This window comes from Mauremys mutica, chromosome 6 (genome assembly GCF_020497125.1).
Source record: "Mauremys mutica isolate MM-2020 ecotype Southern chromosome 6, ASM2049712v1, whole genome shotgun sequence".
In the NCBI taxonomy this organism is placed as follows: Eukaryota; Metazoa; Chordata; order Testudines; family Geoemydidae; genus Mauremys; species Mauremys mutica.
This window is the reverse complement of record NC_059077.1, coordinates 127,867,998-127,895,911: the sequence shown is the minus strand read 5'-3', so window position 1 is coordinate 127,895,911 and position 27,914 is coordinate 127,867,998. Positions and strand designations below refer to the sequence as shown.

Genomic DNA, 27,914 nt, shown 5'->3' with positions numbered 1-27,914 from the left:
CTTATGAGTGGTAGTTTGGTGTCTGGGTTTGCAGTGTCATGGTTCACACCATCAATGCTCCTAGGAGATTTGCATTAAGAAAGCAATAAAACATTGCAGCCAAGATTTAAAATCTGAAACAATTGCTCCTAAGCCCACATTTAGGCATCTAAGTAAGTGTCCTAGCCTCAGGGGGAGCTGCTGGGTGGTCAGCAGGGGTGGCTCCAGGCACCAGCACAGCAAACGTGTGCCTGGGACGGCAAGCCGGGGTGGGGGCGGCAGTCAGAGAGCCTTCAACAGCGTTTCTGCAGGAGGTCCGCCGGTCCCGCAGCTTTGGTGGCAATTCGGCGGCGGGTACGCCAAAGGCGCGGGACCGGCAGATCACCCGCTGAACTGCCGCCGAAGCCGTGGGACCGGCAGACCTCCTGCATAAACGCCACCGAAGGCCGCCTGACTGCCGGGCTTGGGGCAGCAAAAAAGAGAGAGCCGCCCCTGGTGGTCAGCACTTCCGAAACTCAGGCTGCTCACTTAGGTGCCAAAATACAGAGAGAAGAGCCTAACTTTAGGCCCCCATCTTTGACAAAATCCTATCTTGCATGTTCCATGTGGTTTCCAGTGACAGTCCTGCCCCACCATTATGGGCAGCTGATAATGGCTGATCTCATCAGCGCCCTGGATGCTTGTTTTTCTGCATCTGGTATTACCCAGTGACTGCAGGAGAAACTGCAGCGGTTTTAAAGCTCTAGGAGTTATTGAACTCATTGGATTCCACCTCTATGAATGAATGACCGTGTGTTCCAGCACAGTGTAGCTTTGCCCCATCTTTTAGGTGAAGGTGTTATCATCTCCGGGTCCCTCGTTTCAAAGGCTTGAATGGGTTCTATCACTGGAGCTACCAACATATAACCCTGTGTAATAAACTCTGCCCAGGGACTTACAAAACTGTCTTCATCTAGTGTGTTAACCTGGACAAGCTGGAGCCTGTGGCCACAGAAGTGCGGCTCATAAACAGGTCCATGGAGCTCCTGGAGGAGAGGAAGTTCTGGGCTGGCATTGTCTTCCCTGAAATCACCTCAAACAGTGTAGAGCTGCCTCCTCACATCAAGTACAAGATACGGATGGACATAGACAATGTGGAAAGGACAAACAAGATTAAGGATGGGTGAGTGCTGCCTAACTGCCTTCTCAAGAGAGGTGTTGGGAGACTCTAGGCCAGTAAGGATTTCTAACAGGTGATCTTTGTTCCCTTGGCTTAGGTACTGGGACCCCGGTCCTCGTGCCGACCCCTTTGAAGACATGCGGTATGTCTGGGGCGGCTTTGTGTACTTGCAGGATGTTGTGGAGCAGGCGATCATCAGGGCACTGACAGGCACAGAGAAGAAGACTGGTGTCTATGTGCAGCAGATGCCCTACCCCTGTTACGTGGATGATATGTAAGTTATGCAGTAGGTCTACTAGGTAGCAGGGTTTGTGTCTGCTCCTGAGTCACTGGAAGTGCGGCCACTGGCATTATCAGGCAGGGTTGGGCCAGCTGTTTCCCTGCTGATTTGCTCTAGTGGGACCTGTGCATTCCTATACTGGTGCATGAACAGGGCTCCTCAATATGGGATTGGGTGTATCGCTCTATGCAGGTACCCAAAGCGTTTCTGGCTCCAGGATGGCTCCTGGGGGGGGCTGCACATGGAGGCCCTGCCCCAGAAGAGCTCTCTGCAGGATGGTGCCTCCCAACTGCAGAGTGTGGAGGGTGGGAGAGTGCATTATCAGGACAGTACTGTATCGCCCCCTCTCGGTGCCTGGCCAGGCCTCTGGCTGGAGTGGCAGGGGTCAGCAATGGAGGGGGCAGGGATTGGTCCCCGGGTGCTCTCCTCCACCCAGGCTTGTGCAGTTGCAGTCTGGCCCAGAAGTGGCCGGGGACTAGTCTAGAAAGGTCGTAAAGCACTGCCCTGCTAATAGAGCAGCAGTGCAGAGTTGTGAGTCGCTCGCTCCCCCAGTGACTTCCAGGGAGCGATGCCGATTTACAGCAGGTGAGGCCCCGGTCCTGTGTGCATACTTCACTTTGCACAATGGAGCCCTGGCCCTGACAGGGACCTCTAGGCAGTACTGTGATCCTCCTCCTCTGCACCTGTAGGGTACCCGGCAGCCCTTGGTGACGCTCTCTAAAGCAAATAACCACAACCATCTTTCCCCTGGCTCTTTCCTTTCCTGCCACCAGATTCCTGCGTGTCATGGGCCGTTCCATGCCCCTCTTCATGACTCTGGCTTGGATCTACTCAGTGGCTGTAATAATCAAGGGGATTGTGTACGAGAAGGAAGCCCGGCTGAAGGAGACCATGAGAATCATGGGCCTGGACAATGGTATCCTCTGGTTCAGCTGGTTCATCAGCAGCCTCATCCCCCTCCTCATGAGCGCTGGGCTTCTGGTGCTGATCCTGAAGGTGAGGCTGGCACCATCACAGTTTCTCTCTCTCCCCTTCTCAGCAGTGTTGATTTCCTGTGGGGCGGCATAACGCGGGGCCCTGCTAACAATCAGCCTGGTAACGAATGCTGTGGGGTTAATATTCTACGAACTTGGATCAGGCAGTGACTCACTGGGAAGAGGCTCTTGGTTCCAAAACGAGGCTGAGTGATTTAAAACAGTGGCTCTCAACCTTTCCAGACTTCTGCACCCCTTTAAAGAGTCTGATTTGTCTTGCGTATCCCCAAGTTACACCTCACTTAACAACTACTTGCTTACAAAATCAGACATAAACATACAATAGGGTCACAGCATGCTATTACTGACAAAGTGCTGACTTTCATTTTTACCGTATCATTATAAAATAAATCAATTGGAATATAAATACTGTACTTACATTTCAGTATATAGTATACAGAGCAGCATAAACAAGCCACTGTCTGTATGAAATTTTAGTTTTTGCTGCCTTTGCTAGTGCTTCTTATGTAGCCTGTTGTAAAACTAGGCAAATATCTAGATGAATAAATGTACAGCCAGGGGTACGTGTACCCCTGGCTGAGAACCACCGATTTAAAACAATAAGGGTGCTTCAGTTAATTGTTTCAGTGCATCTCAGTGTGCAGAGTACTGTGCCTAGAGCAAAATGCACCTCTGGCACGGTCACAATCCCTCCTGCTTACAGGACTGGGCAGCTAAAGCAGTTAAAAGGTAGTTCTGTTCTGAATAGTGATTCTGCAAGTGAGCCCTGTTCATTGCTTCTCAGTGAGCCCTGTTTGCCTTGTGACACATGTATCTCCTCCTTGCCAAGATGGGAAACCTGCTGCCCTATAGCGACCCCAGCGTGGTGTTTGTATTCCTCTCCGTCTTCGCCGTGGTGACCATCTTGCAGTGCTTCCTCATCAGCACCATGTTCTCCAGGGCCAACTTGGCAACAGCCTGTGGGGGGATCATCTATTTCACCCTCTACCTTCCCTACGTGCTGTGCGTCGCCTGGCAGGACTATGTGAGCGTCTCGCTGAAAATGTTCGCGGTGAGTTGCGGCGGGTGTGGCACAGAGGAGCTGTATTGAATATCATGCCGTGGCCAGCAATGCGCTTGGTGGCTCTTTAGCGTGTGGGGCTGTGGGGTGCAAGAGGCCAGTGTTTTCCACTGTACCCAGGGCAAAGGGCCATCAGAGCCGGCACCGATGAAGAACTTTCTGGGTTTGTTAGTGATCAGGGAGCCTGGGAGTGGGGAAGCGATCTCTGGGCGTGCTCTTCATGGAGTACTGAGATTCCCCCATCTGCTACTGTGAGGCCTGGTGCTGCCCTGGTGCAGTTCATGTAGTATTGCCCGTTTGTGACAAGATCAAACCCTTAAGCTGCCCTCCCCCAGAGGCCTGTCCATCTGAGAGCCTCCCTTTAGAGACTCTCCATAGCATTCCTTAACTCACTGGGGGTGGCTGCGTACAACACTCCCTCCCTTCCCCCATACTGCGGTCTAGTCATCTGGGCAGCAAGAGAAGGGGGAAACCAACCAAACCCCAGTCTTCAGCATAGCAGCACGAAGAACTACCACTGGGGCACTGTCTAGCCACGTAATAGCATAGTGTTCAAACCTTGGGCTCAGGTCCAGGAGCATTGGGTGGAATTCCACAGATTGTGTTATGCTGGAGCTCAGACTAGATGATCATGATGGTCACTTCTGGCTGTAAAATCTGTGACTCTCTGAACACTTCAGTGATCCCAATGCAGATAGGGATGGATGACCATCATGCAGATTGAGATTTTTGAGAACTTCTTAGGCTAGTACAGGGACCAAAAATGTGCCACAATGGCTAAATATCAAAGTAAAAGAATCGGTTAGAGGCAAAACAGCATCCTTTTAAAAACTGGAAGTCAAATCCTACTGAGGACAATAGCGCATAAACTCCAGTAAATCAAGTGTGAAAGTATAAGTAGGCAGGCCAAAAAAGAATCCGAAGAGCAACTAGCAAAAGACTCAAAAACTAACAGCAAAAAAATGTTTAAGTCCATCAGAAGCAGGAAGCCAGCCAAACAAGCAGTGGGGCCACTGGACGATCAAGGTGCTAAAGGAGCACTTTCAAGGAAGATAAGGCCATTCTGTAGAAGTTAAATGAATTCTTTCAATCGGTCTTCACTGCAGAGGATGTGAGGGAGAGTAGCACACCTGAGCTATTCTTTTTAGGTGACAAATCTGAGGAACTGTCCCAGATTGACGTAAGTATAGAGGAGGTTTTGGAACAAATTGATAAACTAAACAGTAATAAATCACAAGGATCACCCAAGAGTTCTGAAGGAACTCAAATATGAAATTGCAGAACTACTAACTGTGGCATGTGACCTATCACTTAAATCATCTTCTGTACCAGATGATTGGAGGATAATTAATGTGACACCAATTTTTAAAAAAGGCTCCAGAGGTGATACCTGCAATTACAGGCCAGTAAACCTAACTTCAGTACCAGGCAAAATGGTTGAAACTATAGTAAAGAACAGAATTATCGGACACGTAGATGAACATGATTTGTTAGGGAAAAGTCAACATGGCTTTTGTAAAGGGAAATCATGCCTTACCAAACCATTAGAATTCTTTGAGGGGTCAACAAACCTCTGGACAATGGTGATCCAATGGATATAGTGTACTTGGGCTTTCAGAAAGCCTTTGATAAGGTACCTCACCAAAGGCTCTTAAGCAAAGTAAGCAGTCATGGGAAAGAGGGAGTCATCTCATGGATCAATAACTGGTTAAAAGACAAGAAGACAAAAGGTAGGAATAAATGGTCAGTTTTCAGAATGGAGAGAGGTAAAGAGCAGGTTCCTCCAGGGATCTGTACTGGGACCAGTGCTGTTCAACATATTCGTAATTGATCTGGAAAAAGGGGTAAACAGTGAGGTGGCAAAATTTGCAGTTGATACAAAATTACACCAGATAATTAAGTCCAAAGCTACTGCAAGGACTTACAAAAGGATCTCATTAAATTGGGTGATTGGGCAACAAAATGGCAGATGAAACTGAATATCAATAAGTGCAAAGTAATGTATATTGGAAAGCATAATCCTAATTATACATACAAAATGTTGGGGTCTAAATTAGCTTTTACCACTCAAGAAAGAGATCTTGGAGTCACTGTGGATAGTTCTCTGAAAACATCTGCTCAATGTGCAGCAGCAGTCTAGAAAGCTAACAGAATGATAGGAACCACTAGGAAAGGGATAGTAATAAGACAGTAATTATCATAATGCCACTATATAAATCCATGGTATGCCCACACCTTCAATGTTGCATGCAGTTGTGCTCACACCATCTCTTCAAAAAAGATCTATTAGGTTTTCTTCCCGGGGGACTCAATAAAAACAAACAAGGACAACATGTTTCTGTAGCTAAAGGGAAGTCATTGCTGGTTACTAGGGGAGAGAATCCCCTCATTTTACTTATGTGTATACACACACATATACTTATTCTACTGCATCATTCTCTCTACCTCTGCTCCTTGTTTCAATCTCTTCAAAGAGCAACACAAATCCTGTCAAGTTTGAGTAGGAGTCAAGCTTTCAAACTCAGGAGGGCTATGCAAGCACAAAACTAGGCAATGGGAGCGTGCTGAGCCCTAAGTGAAAATCCTGGCCCCAATGGGAGTTTTGCCATTGAGTTCAGTAGGGTCCGGCTTCCACCCTTTGTGTTATGAGTCATGACGCTAGCATGAGGGCTGAGCAGCCCCCTCTTCGTTTATTTTTAAAGATAAAGAGATGAGTTTGTGAATGGTCTCAAGAGTGTGAACATCTTGCTCTCCTAGAGCCTACTGTCCCCGGTTGCCTTTGGGTTTGGCTGTGAGTACTTTGCATTGTTTGAGGAGCAGGGAGTTGGCGTGCAGTGGGACAACCTCTTTGAAAGCCCCCTGGAAGAAGATGGCTTCAACCTCACCACATCTGCCTTCATGATGTTGTTTGATACCTTCCTCTATGGGGTTATGACCTGGTACATTGAGTCTGTCTTCCCAGGTGAGCCTTTACTGTTGCCTAGAGATGTGGTGTTCTGCTCTTTGTGGGTACTGCGTATTCCTGCCCATTCGGCAAGAGCGTTTCACGTTCCAGGCAGCACATGTTACAGAAGGGGGAAGGGGGCAACCCCGCACCATCAATTTTATCAGATCCACTGATCAAACTCCTGGACAGTTTCCAAGTGCCCCCACATACAAACTAGGCTCAGTCCAGCCAGGTGCTAGCACCTCCTATAAGATTCTCAGCCTCTTCAATTCCCATTGGCTTTGCCAGGAGTTGAGGACGCTTGGTACCTGACACAGGGTGGTTAGCACCTCCCACAATCGGGCCTTTAACTATTAGAGTAAAGTGGGATTTGGGAAGATTGGTTGTAATGTTTTGAAATCGTCTAATATTCCCCACCTGGCTAAAATCTCTTTCTCAATCTGTTGCCAATTTCCATTCTAGAAGGAGGATTTTCACCTTCTCATGTATGTGCTGCTGTTCTCCAAGGCCTGACAGCTGGAGATACGATGCTTCAGTACTGGCCCTCTGCCTTTAAATATAGAGACCTTATTGTGGATGTTGCTGGGTTCACATGAATGCTTTCCTCCCCATATAGGCCAGTACGGAATTCCCAGGCCTTGGTACTTCCCCTTCACAAAGTCCTACTGGTTCGGTGAGGAATATGAGGAGAGGCGGCATGCTCGTTCTGATCACAAAGGGCCATCGGAGAGTAAGTGTCTGACCCACGCTGGGCCAGAAGGCAGGTGTTTAGGTTTAAATGAATGAAGTTGGGGACTTACCCGGGGTAAGGACTGCGTGAAAAGATGTCAGGATTTAGCATCATGAAATTAAAGCTGCTCCTGTCCTACTCACTATTTGTTCCCCTGATAACTAACAGAATGTGAGCATGATTGTGCAGTCCATATTCCAATAAAACTCCCACTGGAAATCTTGCCCAAATAAGGCAGGCAGGATTGGGCTCTCCTTTGGCATTGAGGCATGAACCTGTGAGCTGTGACATTCCCTCCACTTCCACTGATTTCAATGGAGTGTGCTCAGTATCTCACAGGACTGGGTCCTCTCTGACATGGGGCCTGATCTGATAGGCAGATACGTATCCACTGACTACATCTGGCATTGGATCAGGCCCTTACAGCTGGCCTCCAAAGAACTAATTAGTGCCAAGCTAAAATGAACCTCCATGGAGGGATAACACCCTGGGAAGGGAGATTACGAAGCTTTCTAAATGCCCCACTTCACTGCAGGTTCTCATTGTAAGATGAGATGTGTATTAATATTATTGGTGCTGTGTCTATTTTACGCTGCCTTGCTGATTACTTATTCTTCTCGCAGACTGCATGGAGGAGGAACCCAATCATCTTAGCCTGGGGGTCTCCATTCAGAACCTGGTGAAGATTTATCGTGATGGCAAGAAGGTTGCTGTGGATGGGCTTACACTGAATTTCTTTGAAGGGCAGATCACATCCTTTCTGGGACACAATGGAGCTGGGAAAACCACAACCATGTAAGGACAGTATTTTTAAGGGTGGGGGAGGTCCTCTTATTAGAGTGGTTCTGAAACAGTGTTTTGTCTAAACGTGACAATATAATATGTGCATGTGGATAGATGTATAGATTAAATACACAAGGCCAGAGACTCAGCAGGTGTAAATCAGTGTATCTCCGCTGACTTCAGTAGCGCTCTGCTGGTTTACATCTGCTGAGAATCTGGCCAATGAAATACACCGATATTGGGGAATGGTGCCAGTGAATTGTCACACTTCCAGATCAAGACTGGCTGACTTGGTACAGTATCAGCAGCACTTTTTAATAACTCCCTTTGTGACCTCGCTTTATCAGAATAAGGAAATGAATTCTGAAAGCATTAAAAGCTTTTAGGGAGTGGGAAGGATATTTTTCTCTCCCAGAACCAAGAGCATGTGGTTCAGTCCAGCTCTCATTAAACCCAAAAGTTCACGTGTGAGATGTTTCTCTGATTGTTTTCCTTTGGGGAATAATCACATGTTATGGGATATCAGCAAGACTCTATCCTAGCCATTGTCCTTTCACTCCCTAGTGCATGTGGAACAAGCCCCCTCTTGATTTGGATTGTGCTGTACCGTTTTGGAGCTCACTTACTATTTACTGCATTTGTCATTCAGGTCCATCTTAACTGGCTTATTTCCTCCGACCTCGGGCACGGCCTTCATCCTGGGCAAAGATATCCGCTCCGAGCTCAGCACCATCAGGCAGAACTTGGGTGTCTGTCCCCAGCACAATGTCCTCTTTGACTTGTGAGTAGCAGCCAAGAAGCACAATGATGGGGGCTGTAGCACAAAACAAAAATGTGTGTGTGCTTATTTAAAATGACAGGATTCCTCTTCTCATTTTCTGATAGTACCATCCTCTATGGCTCGAGGCCCACTTCTGGTCTCTCTTGCTTGTGCAAGTCCAGAGTAACTCCACAGGACAGTGGTTAGCAAATGTGCCTATAGAAGTAGATGTAACCGGCATATCATTGGCCAGGGCTGCTGTTTAAAGGCAGTTGAACAATGAAGTAGTGTTGAAGTACTATCAATATATTGGTAAATGGGAATGAACCAAGAATCAGGATGTTAAAATGTACCATATTTGGCCAGATCCTCAGTGGTGTAATTCAGCATAGCTCAGTTGAAGGGAGTGGATTGGTTACACCAGCTGCGGATCTGGAACATAATATTCAATGGAAGCTGAGGGTGGTTGGTGTCACATGGGAGACATTGCACCTCTTGGGCTCAAACCAGCAAGTAGTGGCTTATACTAGGGGTTACTTCTCTCCCAGGAGGTGCTATTCTGAGTTGTATATGTGGTCTGGGATAGTTCAGTGATGGAGCTGTTAAGAATCTGTAGCTGGACAGAAGTAGGTTCTGTTTTATTGTTAGATGTATCTGTGGTCTATCAGCAATGCCTTGCACATCCATCGAGACCATTTTTCCAGTTTTTCTTTTAGAAAACTGTTCCTTCCATTAAAAAAATAGGCCAAAATTTTCCAAAGTGACTAATGATTTGGGGTACCTCAGTGTTTGGGAGTCCAACCTGAGGCACCTTAATATGGCCTGATTTTCAGATAACACTGAGCACCTGCCCTCTGGAAATCAGGCCCTTCTAAGGTGTTCCAGGTTGAGTGCCCAAAATCATTAGTCACTTCCAAAAATCTTAGCCCTGTATACTATTTTCCTGCCTAAATAAGTATGGTTTTTTTAACTAATTAAAAAAAACAGTTCATGGGATGAGTCCGAGCCTGACAGACATAGTGCCTTGCTGGTTCTGCTCTCTACTCCTTAGGCTGACTGTGGAAGAGCACATCTGGTTCTACGCTCGTCTGAAAGGGCTGTCAGAAAAAAAGGTGAAAGAAGAGATGCAGCAGATGGTGATGGATGTTGGCCTGCCTCACAAACTCAAAGCTAGAACCAGCAAACTCTCTGGTAGGTCCAACTCTTCAGCCCTTTGCATGTCTCATCTCAGCTGCTGAGGCGGCTTTGAGAAGGGCACTGTAGTTCCCTAATACCGAGAGGCAAAGCAAGATACTACAGTGTAACCTGTCACTCAGTGCGTGTTGAGTATCCACCTCTATGCCTGATCTACAACAGAGGTGGGTCTGCTACAGCTAATAGCTTGGGAACATAGTCCTTTAGCTCAAGCTGAGGAGACTTATGCTCTTAATTCTGGAGCTGCCAAGGTTCAATTCCTGTTGACATAGGTGCCGATTCCGTGGATGCTCTGGGGCTGGAGCACCCATGGGAAAAAAAGAGTGGGTGCTCAGCACCCACTGGCAGCCCTGCAGATCAGCATCTCCCCCCTCCCCCCCGAGCCTCCCACCCACCAGCAGCCCTGCCAATCAGCTCCTCCCCCTCTCCCCAGTGCCTCCCGCAGATCAGCTGCTCAGTGGCGTGCAGGAGGTGCTGGGGGTGGGAGGCAAGGGGCAGGAAGAGGCAGAGCAGGGGTGGGAGCTTGGGGGAAAGGGTGGAGTGGAGGTAGGGCCTGGGGCAGAGCCGGGGGTCGAGCATCCCCCGGGATCGGAGTAAGTCAGCACCTATGCCTGTTGACAACAAAGACTGGGTGCTCATCTGGGATTCAAATGGCTAGAGGCCTGAGGTGTTTGGTTTGAGCTTCCTCTGCCTAGGGCAAGTATGTTAACCAAGGCTGAGTGTGCATTACCCACCACTCTCGGTGCCTGACCCATAGAAGACGTGAATCTTCTATACTGACTTAATCTTTTAGCACAAGCTCATGCTTTAGTTCTGGAGGTCCCAGCTTCAATCCAAGGTGACAGTCATTACAAAAGCTCTCATAGTAAATATGCTATTGAATTTATTAGCACCCAGTGTCCAAAAATCTCTAGACATCTTAATAAAATGTAAAACTAGAACAATATGCCTGGTACCCTGGGCAGTGACTGGAGCAAGTTAAACAAAAGCAACGTGGTTAAAGCCACTGTCTGTATTCTCCAGTCTGCTCTGTTCACTTTATCCCACTCAGGCAATGCCAGGTGAGTGGATTCTGGCCCTAGACGGCTAACTGAGAATCCCCCTTGTGTGAGAGAACACTCCACTGGTGTAGGCTCCTGCGCCAGCCGCCTCACTCCCAGTGTAGGGACGTGGTGGGATGGTGTGGAGTCCACTCTGCCATTCTCCATTGGCAGTAAGGTACTTTGCAGACTTTACACCAGTCAGATAAGTTAGATCAGCTTGTCAGCTGCTCTAATGCTGGTGCTGAGCAGCGCAAGATCCAGGAGCAACGACCAGCTCCTTAAGGGCGCCGCCCCCCCCCACTTGTTCCTTGGCATGGTGCAGAACTCTGTCATGGGGGGAGGATGGAGCCTAGAGTCATGTAACTTCATCTGTGTGCACACATGGCTTCAAAAGGCATGTGGCTTCAGAAGGAGGTGGGGAATCTGGTTCTAGCCATCTCCACCACAGCACCTTACGGCACAGATCTCTGCTTCGTTGTTCACATCTCCATCCTGAATTCTTCTCTCGCTTTGCAGGTGGCATGCAGAGAAAGCTGTCTGTGGCCTTGGCCTTTGTGGGTGGATCAAAGGTTGTCATTTTGGACGAACCAACAGCTGGGGTGGATCCTTACTCTCGCCGAGGGATATGGGAGCTGCTTCTGAAGTATCGCCAAGGTATCTGTTCTTTCACCCAGTTATAGTTGGAAGCAAAAGGGCATCAGTGGCTTGTGGCTTAGATAAAATACATGGTTCTACCTTTGCTGATTGTATGGGGGAATTGTTACTAATGTGTCATTGCAAATCCCTTGGTGCCCCAGTAGAAGATGGCAACAAACAGCCCTAGCCCTGGGCTCAGGGCACCCAGCCACCTGCATTCCCCGTTAATGAGACCCTTTTTGCAGTCTCGTTATAACGAGCCACTTCTCTATAATTGGTGGAACTGCATTTCAGTGCTCAAGAGTAAGCCATGTTCTATGTTCACTACCCACTGAGGGAAGAGGATAGGAGGGCAGATTCTGATTTCACTCCCACAGGTGTAAATTTGGAGTAACTCCAGTGGATTCATATGGATATAGCTCAGTTCAGAAGCTGACTCCTGGTGTCTGCATTAGGGTAAAGCCCTCTGGTGTTATGTGGGCCTACTTCTTGGTATGAAACCCCTTTCTTTGGTGTACTCTGAAATCACAACCCTTGCTCCAGTTGAGCAGGACCTGGTGAATCAGGAATTGAGGTGCACCACATCTTACACTGCTCAGATCACTGTGCGTCCACTCACCGCTGGGTGTCGCTTGTTCCGTTTCCATAGCTAGCACTGTAAATGCCAACCAAGACGAGTGGCAAAATACAAACAGGATGGGGACTGGGTCATGAAGGAGAGGAGAGAATCCACCTGAGCTAGTTGTTAACTTCTTCCATACCATTCCCCCTCATACCAGGGACCCACCTCCCATTTAGCAGCATGGCGAAGGCAGGGTGCTTGCATCCCCCATGACCTAGGGACGCTGATATTGTTGACTTACTGGCAAACTCCTTGGTGTTTGTCTTATCTTCTTTATTTACAGGCCGCACCATCATTCTGTCTACACACCACATGGATGAGGCAGACATCCTAGGGGACAGGATCGCCATCATTTCTAATGGCAAACTGTGTTGCGTTGGATCTTCCCTGTTCCTGAAGAACCAGCTAGGAACAGGCTATTACCTGACCCTGGTCAAGAAGGATGTGGACTCTTCTCTGAGCTCCTGCAGAAACAGCAGCAGTACGGTGTCGTACCTGAAAAAGGTACAGTTCCCATAGCAGCTGTCCACTTCCTTTCTCCTTCCATCTTTATCCTCCTTACACCAAAACTTAAGGCTGCCAAGAAGTTAAAATGTAATGGAGTAAATGCGTTGAAAAGAAATCCCTTAGCACGGCACAGACAGGGCCGGCTCCAGACCCCAGTGCGCCAAGCGCGTGCTTGGGGTGGCATGCCATGGGGGGCGCTCTGCCTGTCGCCGGGAGGGCGGCAGGCGGCTCTGGTGGACCTCCCACAGGCGTGCCTGCAGAGAGTTCGCTGGTCCCGCGGCTCCGGTGGACCTCCCGCAGGCATGCCTGCGGATGCTCCACTGGAGCCGCGGGACCAGCGGACCCTCCGCAGGCACGTCTGCAGGAGGTCCACCGGAGCCGCAGGACCGGCGACCGCCAGAGTGCCTCCCGCGGTGTGCCACCGTGCTTGGGGCGGCGAAATTGCTAGAGCCGCCCCTGGGCACAGAAGCATTACCTACCTTGGTACAGCCCTGAGATCAGATTTGGTTAAACCATTGCATTGGAGGCTTGTGTCCATGACAGCCGCTTTGCATGATGTCTTTAATGCCTGTGTTTTCGGCCTGACAATGGATGCTGCTGCTTTGCGATTTGGCTGCTTGCCTGAACAGATTAAATACATTGCTACTGATACTAGCTTCTGCTCTTACATCCTCTTACAGTACTAGTTATCTCAGCCGTTTGTTACAATAAACAACATTAAGATCCTTTGTGCTATAGCCCCTTCCTAGAGCATCCGGATTGCTGGGCCTCTCTGGATGGTGTTATAAGGAGAGTGCAGCATACAGCTGGCTGGCTTTTGATGCAATTAACATATGTTCATCCTTTCTTATGTACCTAGGACGACAGTGTCTCCCAGAGCAGCTCAGATGCTGGGCTTGGCAGTGACCATGAAAGTGACACCTTGACAGTAGGTAAGGACTGAAAAAGGCACGCATGAGATTGAATCTCATCACTGTGGTCTTGAGCAACTCACTTAACCTCTCTGCTTCTGTTCCTCCATCTGTAAAATCAGGATAACAGCACTGACTATCTGGGATTTTGAGGAACATTTAATACTTGCAAAGCATAATGAATGCAAAGTGCTGAATAGTATGAAATTTCACCTAATGATCAAATGAGACCAGAATTTAAGGGCTATCAAAGCCGATGTACTTGCCAGTATGTTAGCACTGCACAGAGTACGCTCGTGTAGAGTGGCTTGCAGGGCTGTTGCTTGTATTTGGTTTTCAAAGGTCCTCAGAAATGCTGCAAATAGTAATAGCTGCTGGGATCTGCAGCTGGGGCTGAGCTCCATAGAAGTCGATCCTTCAGTGGGTTGTGTTTTACCCCAACTAAGGATGTCCCCCAGCAAGATTCCTGAGTCTCTGCAGTCTTTGTTACCGGTGACTCACAGAGTAACAGGGCAGGCATCTTGTATTTTGGTTCCTCCAGACGTCTCTGTTATCTCCAACCTCATTATGAAGCACGTTCCTGAGGCCAGGCTGGTAGAGGAGATTGGCCATGAGTTAACCTACGTCTTGCCGTATGAAGCTGCAAGAGAGGGAGCTTTTGTGGAGCTGTTCCATGAGATCGACGACCGTCTCTCTGACCTGGGCATCTCAAGTTACGGCATCTCAGAGACTACCCTGGAGGAAGTATGTGAGCTGAAGCTGATCTGATGCCTTAAACAATGCCAAACAAATAATTGCAGACCCCAGGGAAAAATCCCCTGTATATCCATGGGAAGCCTGTCTACCAGGGAACTGGTCTGGCCCTGAGTTCATAACCCACAGAAGTGTGAAAAGAATTCTCTCCTCCTGCCCAATTTAAGTGTGTCCACAAGGGAAACGTGCATTAAAAATTGAGGGCCAGGTCCTCAGCTGGTGTGAGTGGGCACAGCTCTGTTATAGACAGTAGAGCTCCCCATTTTCACCAGCTGGGGGTCTGGCCCAAACTATTTTCTAACCATCAGGTTTTAACTTACCTTGTCAAGTACTTTCAGACATCTCGGGGCTGCTGTAAGTGCACCTGGTTCCAAGAGTCTCCATGGGGCCATTCCAAGCAGCCAGGGATTGCTGGATTTCAGCAACATTTTGGTCATGTCCCCTACTCAGACTCTCCTCCACCTAGGGATTCCACTTTCACTAGGGCACACTGGCTTTCCTGTAGCTTTGCGTCACCAGAGCAGCACAAGGAGCCTGTCCCCTTGAAGCCCTGTCTATTGTATTCTCTAACACTTTCTGAAACACATTTGACATCATGATTTCCTCTTTAACTGGTTGGAGGAAAACCTGATTCTTCCAGCAGCTTCTAGAACATTGTTGTCTTCTGTGTTTGAAAATTTGGCCCTTCCTGTATAGGAAACCACAGCAGAAAGCATATCCCATCACAGCTGGGAATGTTGTTCCTTCTTGATTAGAAGGCAGGTGGACTTCCACCCAAGGCCGGCTCCAGACCCCAGCGCGCCAAGCAGGCGCGTGGGGCGGCATTTTGCCGGCAGGGCGGCATTTGGCTCCGGCGGATCTCCCGCAGTCATGCCTGCGGGAGGTCCACCGGAGCCCTGGGACAAGCGGACCTGCCGCAGGCATGACTGCGGAGGGTCCCCTCTTCCCGCGGCTCCGCTCGAGCTCCCGCAGGCATGACTGCAGCGTGTGCGCTGGTCCCGTGGCTCGGACGGAGCTCCTGCAGGCATGACTGCAGCGGGTGCGCTGGTCCCGTGGCTCGGACGGAGCTCCCGCATGCATGCCTGCGGATGCTCCACCGGAGCCGCGGGACCACGGGAACGTCCGCAGGCACTTCTGCCCTGGCTGCGGGACCGGGGAAGGGCGACGCGAGCGGCGCGGCACACCGCCCTGCTTGGGGCGGCGGATTTTCTAGAGCCGCCCCTGCTTCCACCGGTCTAATACCAAGCCTCGTATGTGCATCCTCATTGGAAAGGGATGAAGGTTACAATAAGTGCTTACTCTGCATCATGCTTCTGTATTGTTAATGGCTGCTCCATCCTGTGAATAGTACTCAGATAAAAAACGTCCCATGCCATTCTTAGCTGGAGCTAAAAGAACATGTGTTCTGTTCCTCTCCCCTGCAAAAAATAACTGTCCCAACCTCAGCAATAAAAATCATAGGGCTGCATTGGGCTGCCAAGTCCTCAGGTGTCACACTGGTTATGTTCTACGTTGCTCTAGGCCAGTGGCTCTGAAGTTTTCCAGACTACTGTACCCCTTTAAAGAGGCTGGTTTGTCTTGTGTACCCGCAAGTTTCACCTCACTTAAAAATTTATAAAATCAGACATAAAAATCAGACCAAAAAAGTGTCACAGCCATACTATTACTGACAAATGGCTGACTTTCTCATTTTTACCATATAATTATAAAATAAATCAACTGGAATATAAATATTGTACTTACATTTCAGTATATATAGTATACAGAGCAGTATAAAATCATTGACTATGAAATTTTACTTTGTACTATCTTTTCTAGTGCTTTTTATGTAGCCTGTTGTAAAACTAGGCAAATATCTAGATGAGTTGATGTACCCCCTGGAAGACCTCTGAGTACCCCTAGGGGTACACGTACCCCTGGTTGAGAACCACTGCTCTAGGCAAGGGATATTCCATATAGCCCCTCATGTTGAAATGATGCATTCTGTACTGGAATCATTGGACCTCCCATGTTACATCAAACAGCACATTATTGCTGTGTTAGACCACTTCTAATTTTCTTTTTAACCTCTCTTTGCCTGTCAGATCTTTCTCAAAGTGGCTGAAGATACTGGGGTGGATGCAGAGACCTCAGGTTAGTGCAGTAGTTTCAGGGCTGCATTGTCAAAGGAGGTTCTATCTGTACAGCTTTGCACGTAGGATTTACATGCATCATCCCTTATGCACACAACTGATAGGGGGGAGGGAATAGCTCAGTGGTTTGAGCAGTGGCCTGCTAAACCCAGGGTTGTGAGTTCAATCCTTGAGGGGACCATTTAGGGATCTGGGGCAAAAATCTGTCTGGGGATTGGTCCTGCTTTGAGCAGGGGGTTGGACTAGATACTACCTGATGTCCCTTCCAACCCTGATATTCTATGACAGAGGGTTAAATTCTCAACTGATAAAAATTCCCATTCAAGGAATTAAGCCATTGAGCAAGTAGAATCAGTCATCTAGTGAAGGGGTAGGCAACCTATGGCACACATGCCAAAGGCAGCACTCAAGCTGCTTTTCAGTAGCACTCACACTGCCCAGGTCCTGGCCACCAGTCCAGGGGACTCTGCATTTTAATTTAATTTTAAATAAAGCTGCTTAAACATTTTTTAAACTTTATTTACTTTACATACAACAGTAGTTTAGTTATATATTATAGACTTATAGAAAGAGATCTTCTAAAAATGTTAAAATGTATGACCGGCACACAACACCTTAAATTAGAGTGAATAAATGAAGACTCGGCACATCACTGCTGAAAGGCTGCCAACCCCATGTCTAGTGGTTAGAGCAAGGGGGTGTAATTTAGCAGATAAGAGTTCTGTTTCCCACTTTCCCACTTACACACTCTGTAGTTTTGGACAAATCTGTTGACCTCTCTGGGTGTCAATTTTTCCATCTGTAAAATGATGGTTCTTGCCCTGGTGTAGAAGCCACAAGTGAAAAATGCTACACAAATTATTTTCAAAATCAGAAACTGGAACACTTTTGTGGTGACTTTTTTAAAGCCACAAAATAGCCATACAAAAATGTCATTATTGAGTGTCAAGACACATGCACATATTTCTTGGAATGGAGGATTTTTTCCAGTAACTTAGTGTCTGAATGAGTTCATCATGAAACATTGAATAAGTGTCATTAAATAAGTTTCCGAGCAAATAAGTTTCTGAGCAAGTGTCTATGTTCAGTTGACTTTTCTTTTCACTCCACATGCTGCTCTTCGCACCACAAATTTGTTCCAATAGTCTCTTTGTTCCTGGGAGAAACAGAGCAAATTCTGTTTGATGTAACAATACATCTTGAATTAACATTTTAGGATTACCCTCCCGCCCCCCACATTTTAATTGATAAATGGAAAACCAGGACATCTGAAGTGCCCTTAAAAGTAAGTTCCTTGGACACCATGTGAAAAACTGGCTCATGGGTTCACTTTACACATCAATGCAAAGGTGTGTGGTGGTTTTTCCCAGCTCTGGTGCTAATTCAGCAGCAGCTTAGAGGCAGTCCACAGCTGTTCAGTCTGCATATGGGAACTTCTTAAAAGTTGAAAGCAAATATTCAGTGAAGATTTCTATACAGTAGCTTGCTGGTAACACTTCAGTTCCCAGTGCTTGGGGCTTATAGAAGAATAGGGTTGTTCATTGTCTTTGTTAACTTGAGCAAATCAGCTAACATGTGCTGTCCTCTTCAGATGGCACATTACCTGCAAGAAGGAACAGGCGTGTGTTTGGAGACAGGCAGAGCTGCCTTCATCCATTCACGGAAGATGATGCTTTCGACCCTAATGATTCAGACATAGATCCAGGTAAAGATGGAAGGAACTGTAGTGCAATAATCTCAACTCTGTCTGTCTGTGCATCATTACTAATCTACAGTTCTAAAATATTAATGTTTTAAAGAAATGTGTTCATTGTCCATGTTCTTGGGTGAATCACAATGCAAGAAATACTAAATTTTATGAGGGCATTGAAACAAACTAACCAGCACACCTTTGAAGAGTTTTGGATGGTATTTAAATTCCTTCCAGCAAATGTCCTATTAGTTTCTCCTGCATTTGTTGAAGTGTGTTAGAATTCCTGACATACTTAACCTTGGATGCTCCATCCTCATGCAGGATGTTTATTAATCTCTACTTCCCTGTATGGGCCAAGGCAAGAGGAACAGGTTTGTTTATGCATCAGCACTAGAGATCCCAACTCATTCTAGGGCCCTGCAGAAGCTAATGTGTGAATATGCATGAAACAGTCTGTCCAAAGGGGACAGATTAAGGGCCTGACCCAAAACCCATTAAGTCAAATGGGAGCTTTTTCAGCGATTTCCGTGGACACTGCGTCAGGTCATTTTATAGTATAGAGGTGCCCCTAGTGACATCTAGACTATGGAAATGTAACCTAGCCACAATAACTCAAGCAGGGGCTTTCTATGTCCAGATGTTGCTGGATCTCAGCTGCTATATCAACATTCCCCTGCCCTTTGAGATGCATCTACCCTTCCCTAAGGCCAAGTTAATACTCTTATTCCTCAGGATAAATATATAAAGCACCTGCCTTATGGGACACCTTATCATGAAAGGCGGACCTGGGCTAAAAAGTTCCACTCTAGAGTGGAACTTTCCCCCGTGTTTGGGAATGTTCAGAGCTGGCATTTCCGGGCTGGCCCAACTCTGCTTCCGAGAGGGGTTTAATGAACAGAGTATAGACCAGGGGTTCTCAAACTTCATTGCACCATGACCCCCTTCTGACAACAAAAATTACTTCACGACCCCCAAGCCCCACTGCCCAGGGAGGGGGAGGAGAGCAAAGCCCAAGGCCCATCACTCTGGGCAGGGGGGTCAAAGCTGAAGCTCCAGGCCTTCGGCCTCTAGTCAGGGGGCTTGGAACCTGAGCAGTGGAGCTCCGGCTTCAGCCCTAGAGCCCAGCAAGGCTAAGCCAGCCCTGGCAACCCCATTCAAAGGGGTCATGACCCACAGTTTGAGAACCGCTGGTATAGACGGTAAGGCTGAGGTTTCCAACAGTGCCTAGTAGATCTGGCTGCCCAGTTCCCTTTGGAAATGAATGGCAGCCAGATCTGAAGGTACTCTGGAAAGGTAGTCTCAGCCTCAGTGATGCAGAAAGATAAACACTTAGATGCATATTCATGAGAGATCATTTCCCCTTGCCCTACTGCACACCATAGTGCTCAGAGCGAGTCTAGGAGACATGGTGGTAAGAACATGGGCAGCCACCAGGGTCCGGTCTGCACAAGCAGGAGCAGCCTCTGAAGGAGAAGGAAATCTGCTTTTGTTTGTTTGTGGGTGAGAGTCCTGTATCATTTGTTGTCAGCAGAATCCAGAGAGACAGACCTGCTCAGTGGGATGGATGGCAAAGGGTCCTACCAGATGAAGGGCTGGAAGCTCATCCGGCAGCAGTTCGTAGCTCTACTGTGGAAGAGGCTGCTCATTGCCAAGCGCAGCAGGAAGGGTTTCTTCGCCCAGGTGAGACCAGGCAGCAACTCCTGCAGAAGTCACCGAAACATGGCCCAATTCTACCAGTGTTTCCGAGTGGCTCTGGGCGGCTGATGCCTGTGGGGATGCTTCTTTTAAAGGTGGCTCTGCCGCCTCCCTTGTGATTTCAGATCGTACTGCCTGCCGTGTTTGTGTGCATTGCTCTCATGTTCAGCCTGATTGTACCTCCCTTCGGGAAATACCCCAGCCTGGAACTGCAGCCCTGGATGTACGAGGAGCAGTATACCTTTATCAGGTACCTTGCAAATGACCAGAAAACATTAAATAGGCGTCTTTAGGACTGGTTCTGCTTTCTCTATTCACCATTACGGTCTCATCACCTCACAGTTTGCATTTGTGTGTGTAGCTCCAAAGTACAGGGTAAAGAAAAGACACCATTTTGCCTGTTTGTAGCTTTAACAAGGCAAGCTCCCAATAAGAGTGAGTTTGAATGGTAGGAGGAATATAATACTATTTGGCACTTTTCTTCCTCAGATCTCAATTCACTTTGTTCTCAGATGCTAAGTCACACAAAAAAGAAGCTAAAAGTATCCCAAACTCTTTCCAAATGTTACAGTACTTTTCGTATGTCTGTGAGAGAGAGAGAGAGAGAGAGAGAGAGAGAGAGAGAGAAACACACATGCCACAAAGGAAACTTTCCACCCAGTTCCTTTTCCTCCCGTCTTACCTGTGTCTCTGCCCTGCCGTGTTGCTGGCTTTGCTGCACATGCCTTATCTTGGTGCCCTGAATGTGTCTCTTTGATGCGCCCATAGCAATGATGCGCCAGACGATGCAGGCACTCAGAAGCTTATGAACACTCTTCTCAATGAACCCGGCTTTGGGACCCGTTGTGTGGAAGGACATTCCATTCCGTAAGTAGAATCTGAGCAAGGGCAGGCACAAGGGGTAGCTCTGTCATTTCTAAGCCACTTCACGTTGCTGCTGCTTTGAGGGACTGGTGGATGCTGTTAATGGGTGTCACATAACTCACAGCTGCTATTGCCACCAGCCTCAGAATCAGCTTTCAGGGTTGTAACATCAATGTGATGGGTGTGGTGTTTGTATTATTGCAATGGCAGTGGTTAATTAGAAGCAGCTGTAGTGATCATCTTAGGGAAATATCAAGCAGAAGGCCTGATCCCAGTGGCCTGGACTCATATGAACGCTCTTCCTTCAGAGGTGCAGGCCCCTTGCCTCCTATGTTGTATGAAAGTATTCATTTGTGATTGCATCTTTTGTTGGCACTGTCACTCAGGATAAGCCAGGGTTGCAGGCTCAGGCCCTACCTTTTCCTTCCCCTTGCTCACTGAGAGTATTGACCCAGACTTGAGTGGGAGCTACTCAATCCGCAGGGCAGAACGGAGCACACAGGGGTGCAGGTGTGTACTGTGAAAATGACCTCTTTCCTTCTCTCTTCAAGAACCTGCCCCCCGGGGGTTCCCAGGCCATTGCTAGTGCTCCGTGCAGGCAGCATGCTGGGAACTGCCATTGACCAGGATAGAGACGTAAGGGTGTTCCCCAAGTTACTAGCAGTGAGGATTTGGCTTTGAAAAGAAAAGCCAAACTGGCCATATGGCCATGTATCGTTGGCTTGGTCTAGTTATTTTGCTCCCACAGTTCTCTGCTTCATGTTCTGTAGGATTTCTTTGTGTGTGTGGCTTCCACAAGTGTGCTTTCATGGCTAGCAGGCAGGATGGGAGGCCTGGAGACAGGCCTCTGCCACGGACGTGCTGAATGGCTTTGGGCAAGTCATTTATGGCCAGATTGTGCATGGAAGGAAGGCACAAAGGAGAACCCTCCCCATTCCCCCGCTCCACCAACCCTTGTGTGATCTGTATACAGGCCCAGAACTGAAGTCACTGCCCCAAACTGGGTAGGGAGGTGATGGGCCATAGCTCCTTGCCCCACACATCAGGCAGTGGGGTAGGCCGGTTGGTTGAGGGGGAATTATCTGCACCTGCAAAGTTGTGCAGTAGCAGGCGCACTTGCCCTGCAGGAATGGGAGCTCCGAGACATTCTGCCTCTTGGTGCTACCCTGGGGCAGTGCAGCTCCATGCTCACTCCAAAGGCCCAGCCAAGCCCCTACACATCGCTGTGTGGCGGCGTCCCCCCGCCACAAAGTGGCTCTATTGGGGGTTGTGAGGCACTTGAAACTCCCCAGAAAGGGATGATAATGGTGGGATTCTCCACAGTGCCTGGCGTTGGCCTGACTCTGCTCCCATTGATGTTAATGAGAGCCTTCCCTTTGCCTTCCACAGGCGCCAGGCTAGGTCAATGGAAGTTTGACTGTTGATTTCAGTGGGAGCAGAGCTAGGCCCAAGCTGAGCACTTCGGAAAACTCCCTCTGTGCGTTGACCAGCATTGATTATTTACATACTTTTGCAAACTGACCTGTCTTTATAAAAAGTTGCATTTGCCTTGGCTCTGGCCTCATGCAGAGACACTCCTTGCCTGGTCAGAGAGGATGAATGGACCACCGCCTCTGTCCCCGACACGGTCCTGGACATCTTCCTGAATGGCAACTGGACCATGGAGAACCCCTCCCCAGCCTGCGAATGCAGCAATGAGAAGATCAAGAAAATGCTCCCTGTGTGCCCTCCTGGTGCAGGGGGGCTGCCTCCTCCACAGGTAGGAGAGATCCCAGCTGTTCTGTATCCCCAGAGCAGCACGGGGATGTGTGTAGAGAATGGGCGGCTGGGTTGGGTCTTTGCGGGGGCTATGCATGAAGCCGAGGAAAACATACTCGATTCCAAGTCTCTGCTTTTCCCATGGCACCAGAGAGAACAGAACACTGGTGACATCCTGCAGAACCTGACGGGCCGGAACATATCGGACTATCTGGTGAAGACCTACGCACAGATCATTGGGAAAAGGTGCCTATTACACACATTGTTCCCTAGTGATTGCTGCTACCCCTATGCAGAGACTTGTGCACCACATAACTCCCATGGGGTGAATCTGACCCGCGGAGAGCTTTAAACTCTGGGCCATCTGCAGAGTTGAGACTATGGGAGGCTCAGTGAGTCTAATTTGCGCTTTCTCCTGGCCCACCCCAGTTTAGGCCCTTTTAGACCCACCAGTGCATAGCTAATAGCCCCTTCCCGATCGTCTTGGAGGGACTAATGCAAAGTCAGTGAGAGTCTTTCCATTGACTTCAGTGGGCTTTGGATCAGACCCTAAGTTTCAAACTCACTTTGATTGTTCTCTCAATGGCTGGTGCAAGTCAGCAGGAAGTATTTCTAGCAACGTATTCAACTAGCTGAAATGTTTCTTCCTGGAGTAAAACACGAGGCTTTTAAAAACGTGGTCTGAAACTGCTGGGTCCCTTCCTGTTTTAGATTTATAGACTACAGGGCCAGAAGGGACCATTGTGATCATCTAGCCTGACCTCCTGTGTAACACAGGCCAGAGAACTTCCCCAAAATAATCCCAGAGCAGAGCTTTTAGAAAAACACCCACTCTTGATTTAAAACTTGTCAGTGATGGAGAATCCACCACGACCCTGGGTAAGTTTTGTAAGCAGCTTCCCATTTTCCCATTCTTTTGTGATGCAAAGGCAGCATGTTGGCCATGAATCCAGCAATGGGCTCAGCCCAAAACTTCAGCCAAGTTCAGAAGTGTCTCTGACTCCAGTTCCAGCTCAGGTCCCTCTCTGCTTTATCCCATGGGCCAAGGCAGTGTAGTGCAGTGAGCCCGGGAGCTGCTATATCAATGTCGGGTGACACAACTGAACTCCCTGGAGTTACACAAAGCATTAATGCACTTCTGTTTCACTATAGTCTGTGTCTATATGGCTGGAGGGTAGGTCTGATTGATGGCCCATCTCATAAATAACAGGCTTGTTTCTTCTCTTTGCCTTCCCAGTTTAAGGAACAAGATCTCGGTGAATGAGTTCAGGTAAGTTACTGTCCTTTCTTTAGGTAGCTTGGGGCTCATTAACCGATTGAGTACCATGCTCGGTGGGCTGCTGTCCGGTCAAGTTTGCCCCTAAACGTAATCTTTGCAAAACAAAGCTTTTTTCAAAATCTAAACCCACTGGAAATATTTCAATGAGACGATTGTTTTTAGCATTGCACTAGAAATAGTATCCGCAATTACTGAGCCTTTCCCTAATCACCGCACTTCGTGAGCAAACTGAAAGAGCCAAGGGTCCAATCCTGCAAATACTGTCTGCCTACTACGCCTGCTACCGTGAGTAGTTCCAGTTAGCAGGATGCTCATTAGCAAGCCCTTGCAGGATCAGGCCCTTAGATTGGTTACAATCAATTGCGCCATCCTAAGAGGGGCGGGAGCACTGTGGGGGAGCGTTGCTCTCAGAGAGAGGACCCCACTCTGCTGTTAGCAGTGGAATGGCAGCTGCTTCTCCGTCTTGCTTCCCCTTGCTTTAACCCCTGCGTGATTAAAGGACAGCAAGCTGAAAGGTTGGGCTGCGGTGTGGAAAGGCCACAGGTTAGCTTTGTAAACAGTCAGATCTAATTTTGTTGGGGGGAATTAACCAGAAATCTAGCACAGCTCCTGGGAGGAATAAGCCTGAATGTCCTGTGGTCACCTTATGAGAGCTCAGCGAGTTGGAGTCCTGTTTGGTTCAGCACCTGCTGTTATGAGAGTTCAGGCATGTCTCACTGCTGTGGGCTGTGTGGACATCCTATTGAATGGAAGCGTAACACAAAAATTTTAACTTCAAGTTGTCACTGAAGGCCTAAACTTGAGGTATTAGATCCCAGCACAGAGCAGCAAGCTAAAAGCCACAGGCGATGAAAAAGGGCCTTTTACGGAGGACACTGTAGAGTCAACTTCTTGTCAACTCTTGGAAATTGGCCATCCTGATTATCACTGCAAAAGTGGTTTTTTCCTGCTGATAATACCCACTGTAGAGGAGCGGACTCACCCCTGCAGCGCCTCCTGCTGGTCTCTCAGGGAATTAGCTCAATTCCAGCTCCGGAGCACCCTCTGCAGGCCAGTGATCTGCCTGTCCTCTGACCCCCATGTTCCTCCCTGGACCCGGTGCCCTTTTACCTGGGATGCTGCCCCCTGGCAGTAACCCCTCAGTCTTAGGGTCTCCCCTCCCTGGGAAACCCCCACTCAGTATTCCCACCTTGCCTCAGTATTTGGCTACTGCCAGTCATTGTCTAGCCCCACGCCCTGGGGCAGACTGCACTATCAGCCACTCATCGCTGGCAAGGTTGGGTTTGGACCTGCTGCCTTGGCCTACCCCTGGGCTGCCCTCTGCAACCCCCAGTACCTGTTAGCCCTTCGCTAGGCCGCAGCCTGGGGCTTTCCAGGCTGGAGCTCCCCAGCTCCTCTGCCTTTCCCCAGCCCTGCTTCACTCAAGTACCCTACAAACAGAGAGAGACTCATGTCTTCCCCTGGCTTCTCTGCCTTTATAGAGCCAGCTGAGTCTGTTTGGGGGTGTGCCCCAGCTGCAGCCACTTCCCCCAATCAGCCCAGCCTAAAAGCTGCTTTCTCCAGCCACAGCCCCCTCCCAGGGTTGTTTTTAACCCTTCAGGGCAGGAGCAGGGGTCCACCCCACTACACCCACCTTAACTGATTACTCTCATTAGAGTTAGTGTGGCAACATCCATTGTTTCATGTTCTCTGTGTGTGTGTGTGTGTGTGTGTGTGTGTGTGCTGTATTTTCCACTGCATGAATCCGATGAAGTGGATTTTAGCCCACGAAAGCTTATGCTTAAATAAATGTGTTCGTCTCTAAGGTGCCACAAGTACTCCTGTTCTTTTTGCTGATACAGACTAACACAGCTACCACTCTGAAAACTGTAGAGTCAGTCTGTGCTTCACTGTCTTGTCTGTCTGTGCTTTCAGGTATGGTGGGTTTTCAGTGGGTGCCAGCAGTTCCCTCCTGCTTCCTCCCAGTGATGAAGTCAGTGATGCCATCAAGCAAGTGAAGAAAATCTTGGAGGTAGCCAAGGTGAAGAGCAATTTCATATGGGCTCAGAATGGGCTGATGTCCTAGTACCCCCCTGGGGGTGGGAGGGAGTGTGGCCAGCAGGGATTTAGACCTTTGGGTCTAAAAATATGAGTTTCCTCTGCTTGAGCTAAAGGACAATGTGCTGAGCTACATTATGCTAGCATGGGTTGTAATATAACTGCATTTGTGGGCGGAGTCGTCATTGTTCACATTCAGAAGAACCATTTAGTAACTGCAGTCTCAGAATACCTGATCATATAAACCCAAAGTGGAGTCAGGAAGCTGACTTAAAGAGGACTAAGTCCTGAGGTCCTTATTCTGATTTTACTCCTTTTTCACTCCAGTAAGCTTCCATTGATGTCAGTGGAAGTCAGTGACCCCAGTTACTATCGGCTAGCACAGCTCAGAATCTCAGAGAGCAGGGAGTAGGTTCGGTGTTGCACTAACCACAACATGAGAACTGGGGGAAAAAATCAAGCCTGATATTCTCATTCATTCTGGCCTCTCTATGCCACTCTGCTGTTACAGAGCAGCCAGATAGCAGCTGGATCTAGCTAGCTCAGAGCTCCCCTACTCTCAGATGGCACAGAACAGGAGTAGAGGGCCCCTATGCCCCATCCAGCCCGATTGCCACTTGCTGTAAATTAGAGCAGCCTCTCAGCTGCTCTAACCTGTGCCAGGGAAGTGCAAATTGCTTCAGAGAATCAGTGAGCCTTGCCCCACCCCTCTGCACTTAATGGATCTTGGCACAGGAAGGAATCTAGGCTATTGATTTTCTTGAGAGGGCGAGTATTTGTGACAGTGTCTCTGAGAGCTGCTATAATAGGAAAGTTCTGTGTGGGATTGTGCTGGTTAGTTGCTTCCACACAAAAGACAGTTCTGGAGTTCCCTTGGGCTTTCTCAACTTCCTGCCCGCTTTGGAGTCATCCCAGAATAGTGAGGGATTCTGAGCCCTGGGACTGCAGTTTAGGGGGAGTATGAGGCTGGGGCACCTTCCCATTCCACAATCTGTGGCAAAGCAAACAGTATAAGTAAGGTATCCGCTGCACTGTCTATAATGAATGACGCAAATGTGCTTTGTGTGCTGTTCACAGGGGAGTTCTGGAGATCAGTTTCTTCACAGCTTAGGAAGCTTCATGAAAGGGATGGACACAAAAAACAACGTGAAGGTAAATCCTGCCCACCCACTGCTGTGCCTGATATTCAAAGCCAGAACCTTGCATTTTAAACCCCAGCTCTGCTTCTAATCGGCAATGCCCTAGCGGTCTGTATGCAGCATGTGTTCAGAACAGGGGGCACTGCGCCCGAATCATTTGCCAACATCCCTGTGTGGGATTTTCCAGGAGAGAGTGGCCTCTTGGACCCCAGTCCAAAGCCCACTGACTCCAAAGGGTCTTGGAAATCGGTAGATCGTGGCACTTACCTGCTCCCAGCATAGGAACCATAGATTGTGCTTTCCCAGTGCACACGGGCCATATGCCTCCATTCACCCATGCTTAGGATCTCATGAACATCCAGGTTCCTCATTTGAACTGAAGTGATGCTACCACCTTTATTCAGGAGACCAGGGGGCATATAATTGCCCTTGTCAAACTGTACATTGTGCCACTGAGGTGACTGACTAGTTTGCAAAAAGGCAGGAAGAATCAGTACATCTTCCCACCACCACCCAAGTGGCTGTAGACCTCTGAACCCCTTGGCTATGGACATGGGGGATCCTGTAGAATGGTAGGCATGGCTGGCAACCCTATTGATGCTGGCATGTTGCTTTTCAGGTTTGGTTCAATAACAAAGGCTGGCATGCCATTGGCTCCTTCCTGAATGTGATCAACAATGCCATCCTCCGGGCCAACCTTCAGGACGGCGAGAATCCCAGCACCTACGGGATCACCGCGTTCAACCACCCGCTCAACCTCACCAAGCAGCAGCTCTCCGAGGTCGCCCTGTACGTCCTAGTATGAACATTATCCGCAGCCTGCTGGAGACGAGGGGCTACAGGGAATGGAAGGGAGGGGAGAAGAAAGTGCCTTGGAATTAAGGAAGCTGCAAGAAATGTGTTGGGGGAGGGGAGCGGGTAAATAAAATAACGAGGATACCTTAGTTATTCAAAAGCC

General features: G+C 48.5%; 1 protein-coding gene across 2 annotated transcripts in view; it reads left to right on the top strand.

Moving 5' to 3' along the window:
* The window catches only part of ABCA1 (ATP binding cassette subfamily A member 1), a 134,497-nt gene that overhangs the window by 93,246 nt on the left and 13,337 nt on the right, over positions 1–27,914 (top strand). The window contains exons 13-36 of one of the 2 annotated variants that reach the window (XM_045022061.1): positions 936–1,141; positions 1,236–1,412; positions 2,192–2,414; positions 3,243–3,464; positions 6,231–6,435; positions 7,037–7,150; positions 7,774–7,945; positions 8,583–8,714; positions 9,745–9,884; positions 11,447–11,584; positions 12,472–12,692; positions 13,555–13,627; positions 14,148–14,350; positions 16,444–16,492; positions 18,083–18,196; positions 19,716–19,864; positions 20,005–20,129; positions 20,648–20,746; positions 22,313–22,502; positions 22,653–22,747; positions 23,739–23,771; positions 25,695–25,800; positions 26,895–26,969; positions 27,576–27,745. In XM_045022061.1, the coding sequence (XP_044877996.1) occupies positions 936–1,141; positions 1,236–1,412; positions 2,192–2,414; positions 3,243–3,464; positions 6,231–6,435; positions 7,037–7,150; positions 7,774–7,945; positions 8,583–8,714; positions 9,745–9,884; positions 11,447–11,584; positions 12,472–12,692; positions 13,555–13,627; positions 14,148–14,350; positions 16,444–16,492; positions 18,083–18,196; positions 19,716–19,864; positions 20,005–20,129; positions 20,648–20,746; positions 22,313–22,502; positions 22,653–22,747; positions 23,739–23,771; positions 25,695–25,800; positions 26,895–26,969; positions 27,576–27,745 (3,431 nt within the window). Of the gene's footprint in view, positions 1–935; positions 1,142–1,235; positions 1,413–2,191; positions 2,415–3,242; positions 3,465–6,230; positions 6,436–7,036; positions 7,151–7,773; positions 7,946–8,582; positions 8,715–9,744; positions 9,885–11,446; positions 11,585–12,471; positions 12,693–13,554; positions 13,628–14,147; positions 14,351–16,443; positions 16,493–18,082; positions 18,197–19,712; positions 19,865–20,004; positions 20,130–20,647; positions 20,747–22,312; positions 22,503–22,652; positions 22,748–23,738; positions 23,772–25,694; positions 25,801–26,894; positions 26,970–27,575; positions 27,746–27,914 lie in introns of both variants that reach the window. The other variant, XM_045022062.1, reaches the window with a different exon arrangement.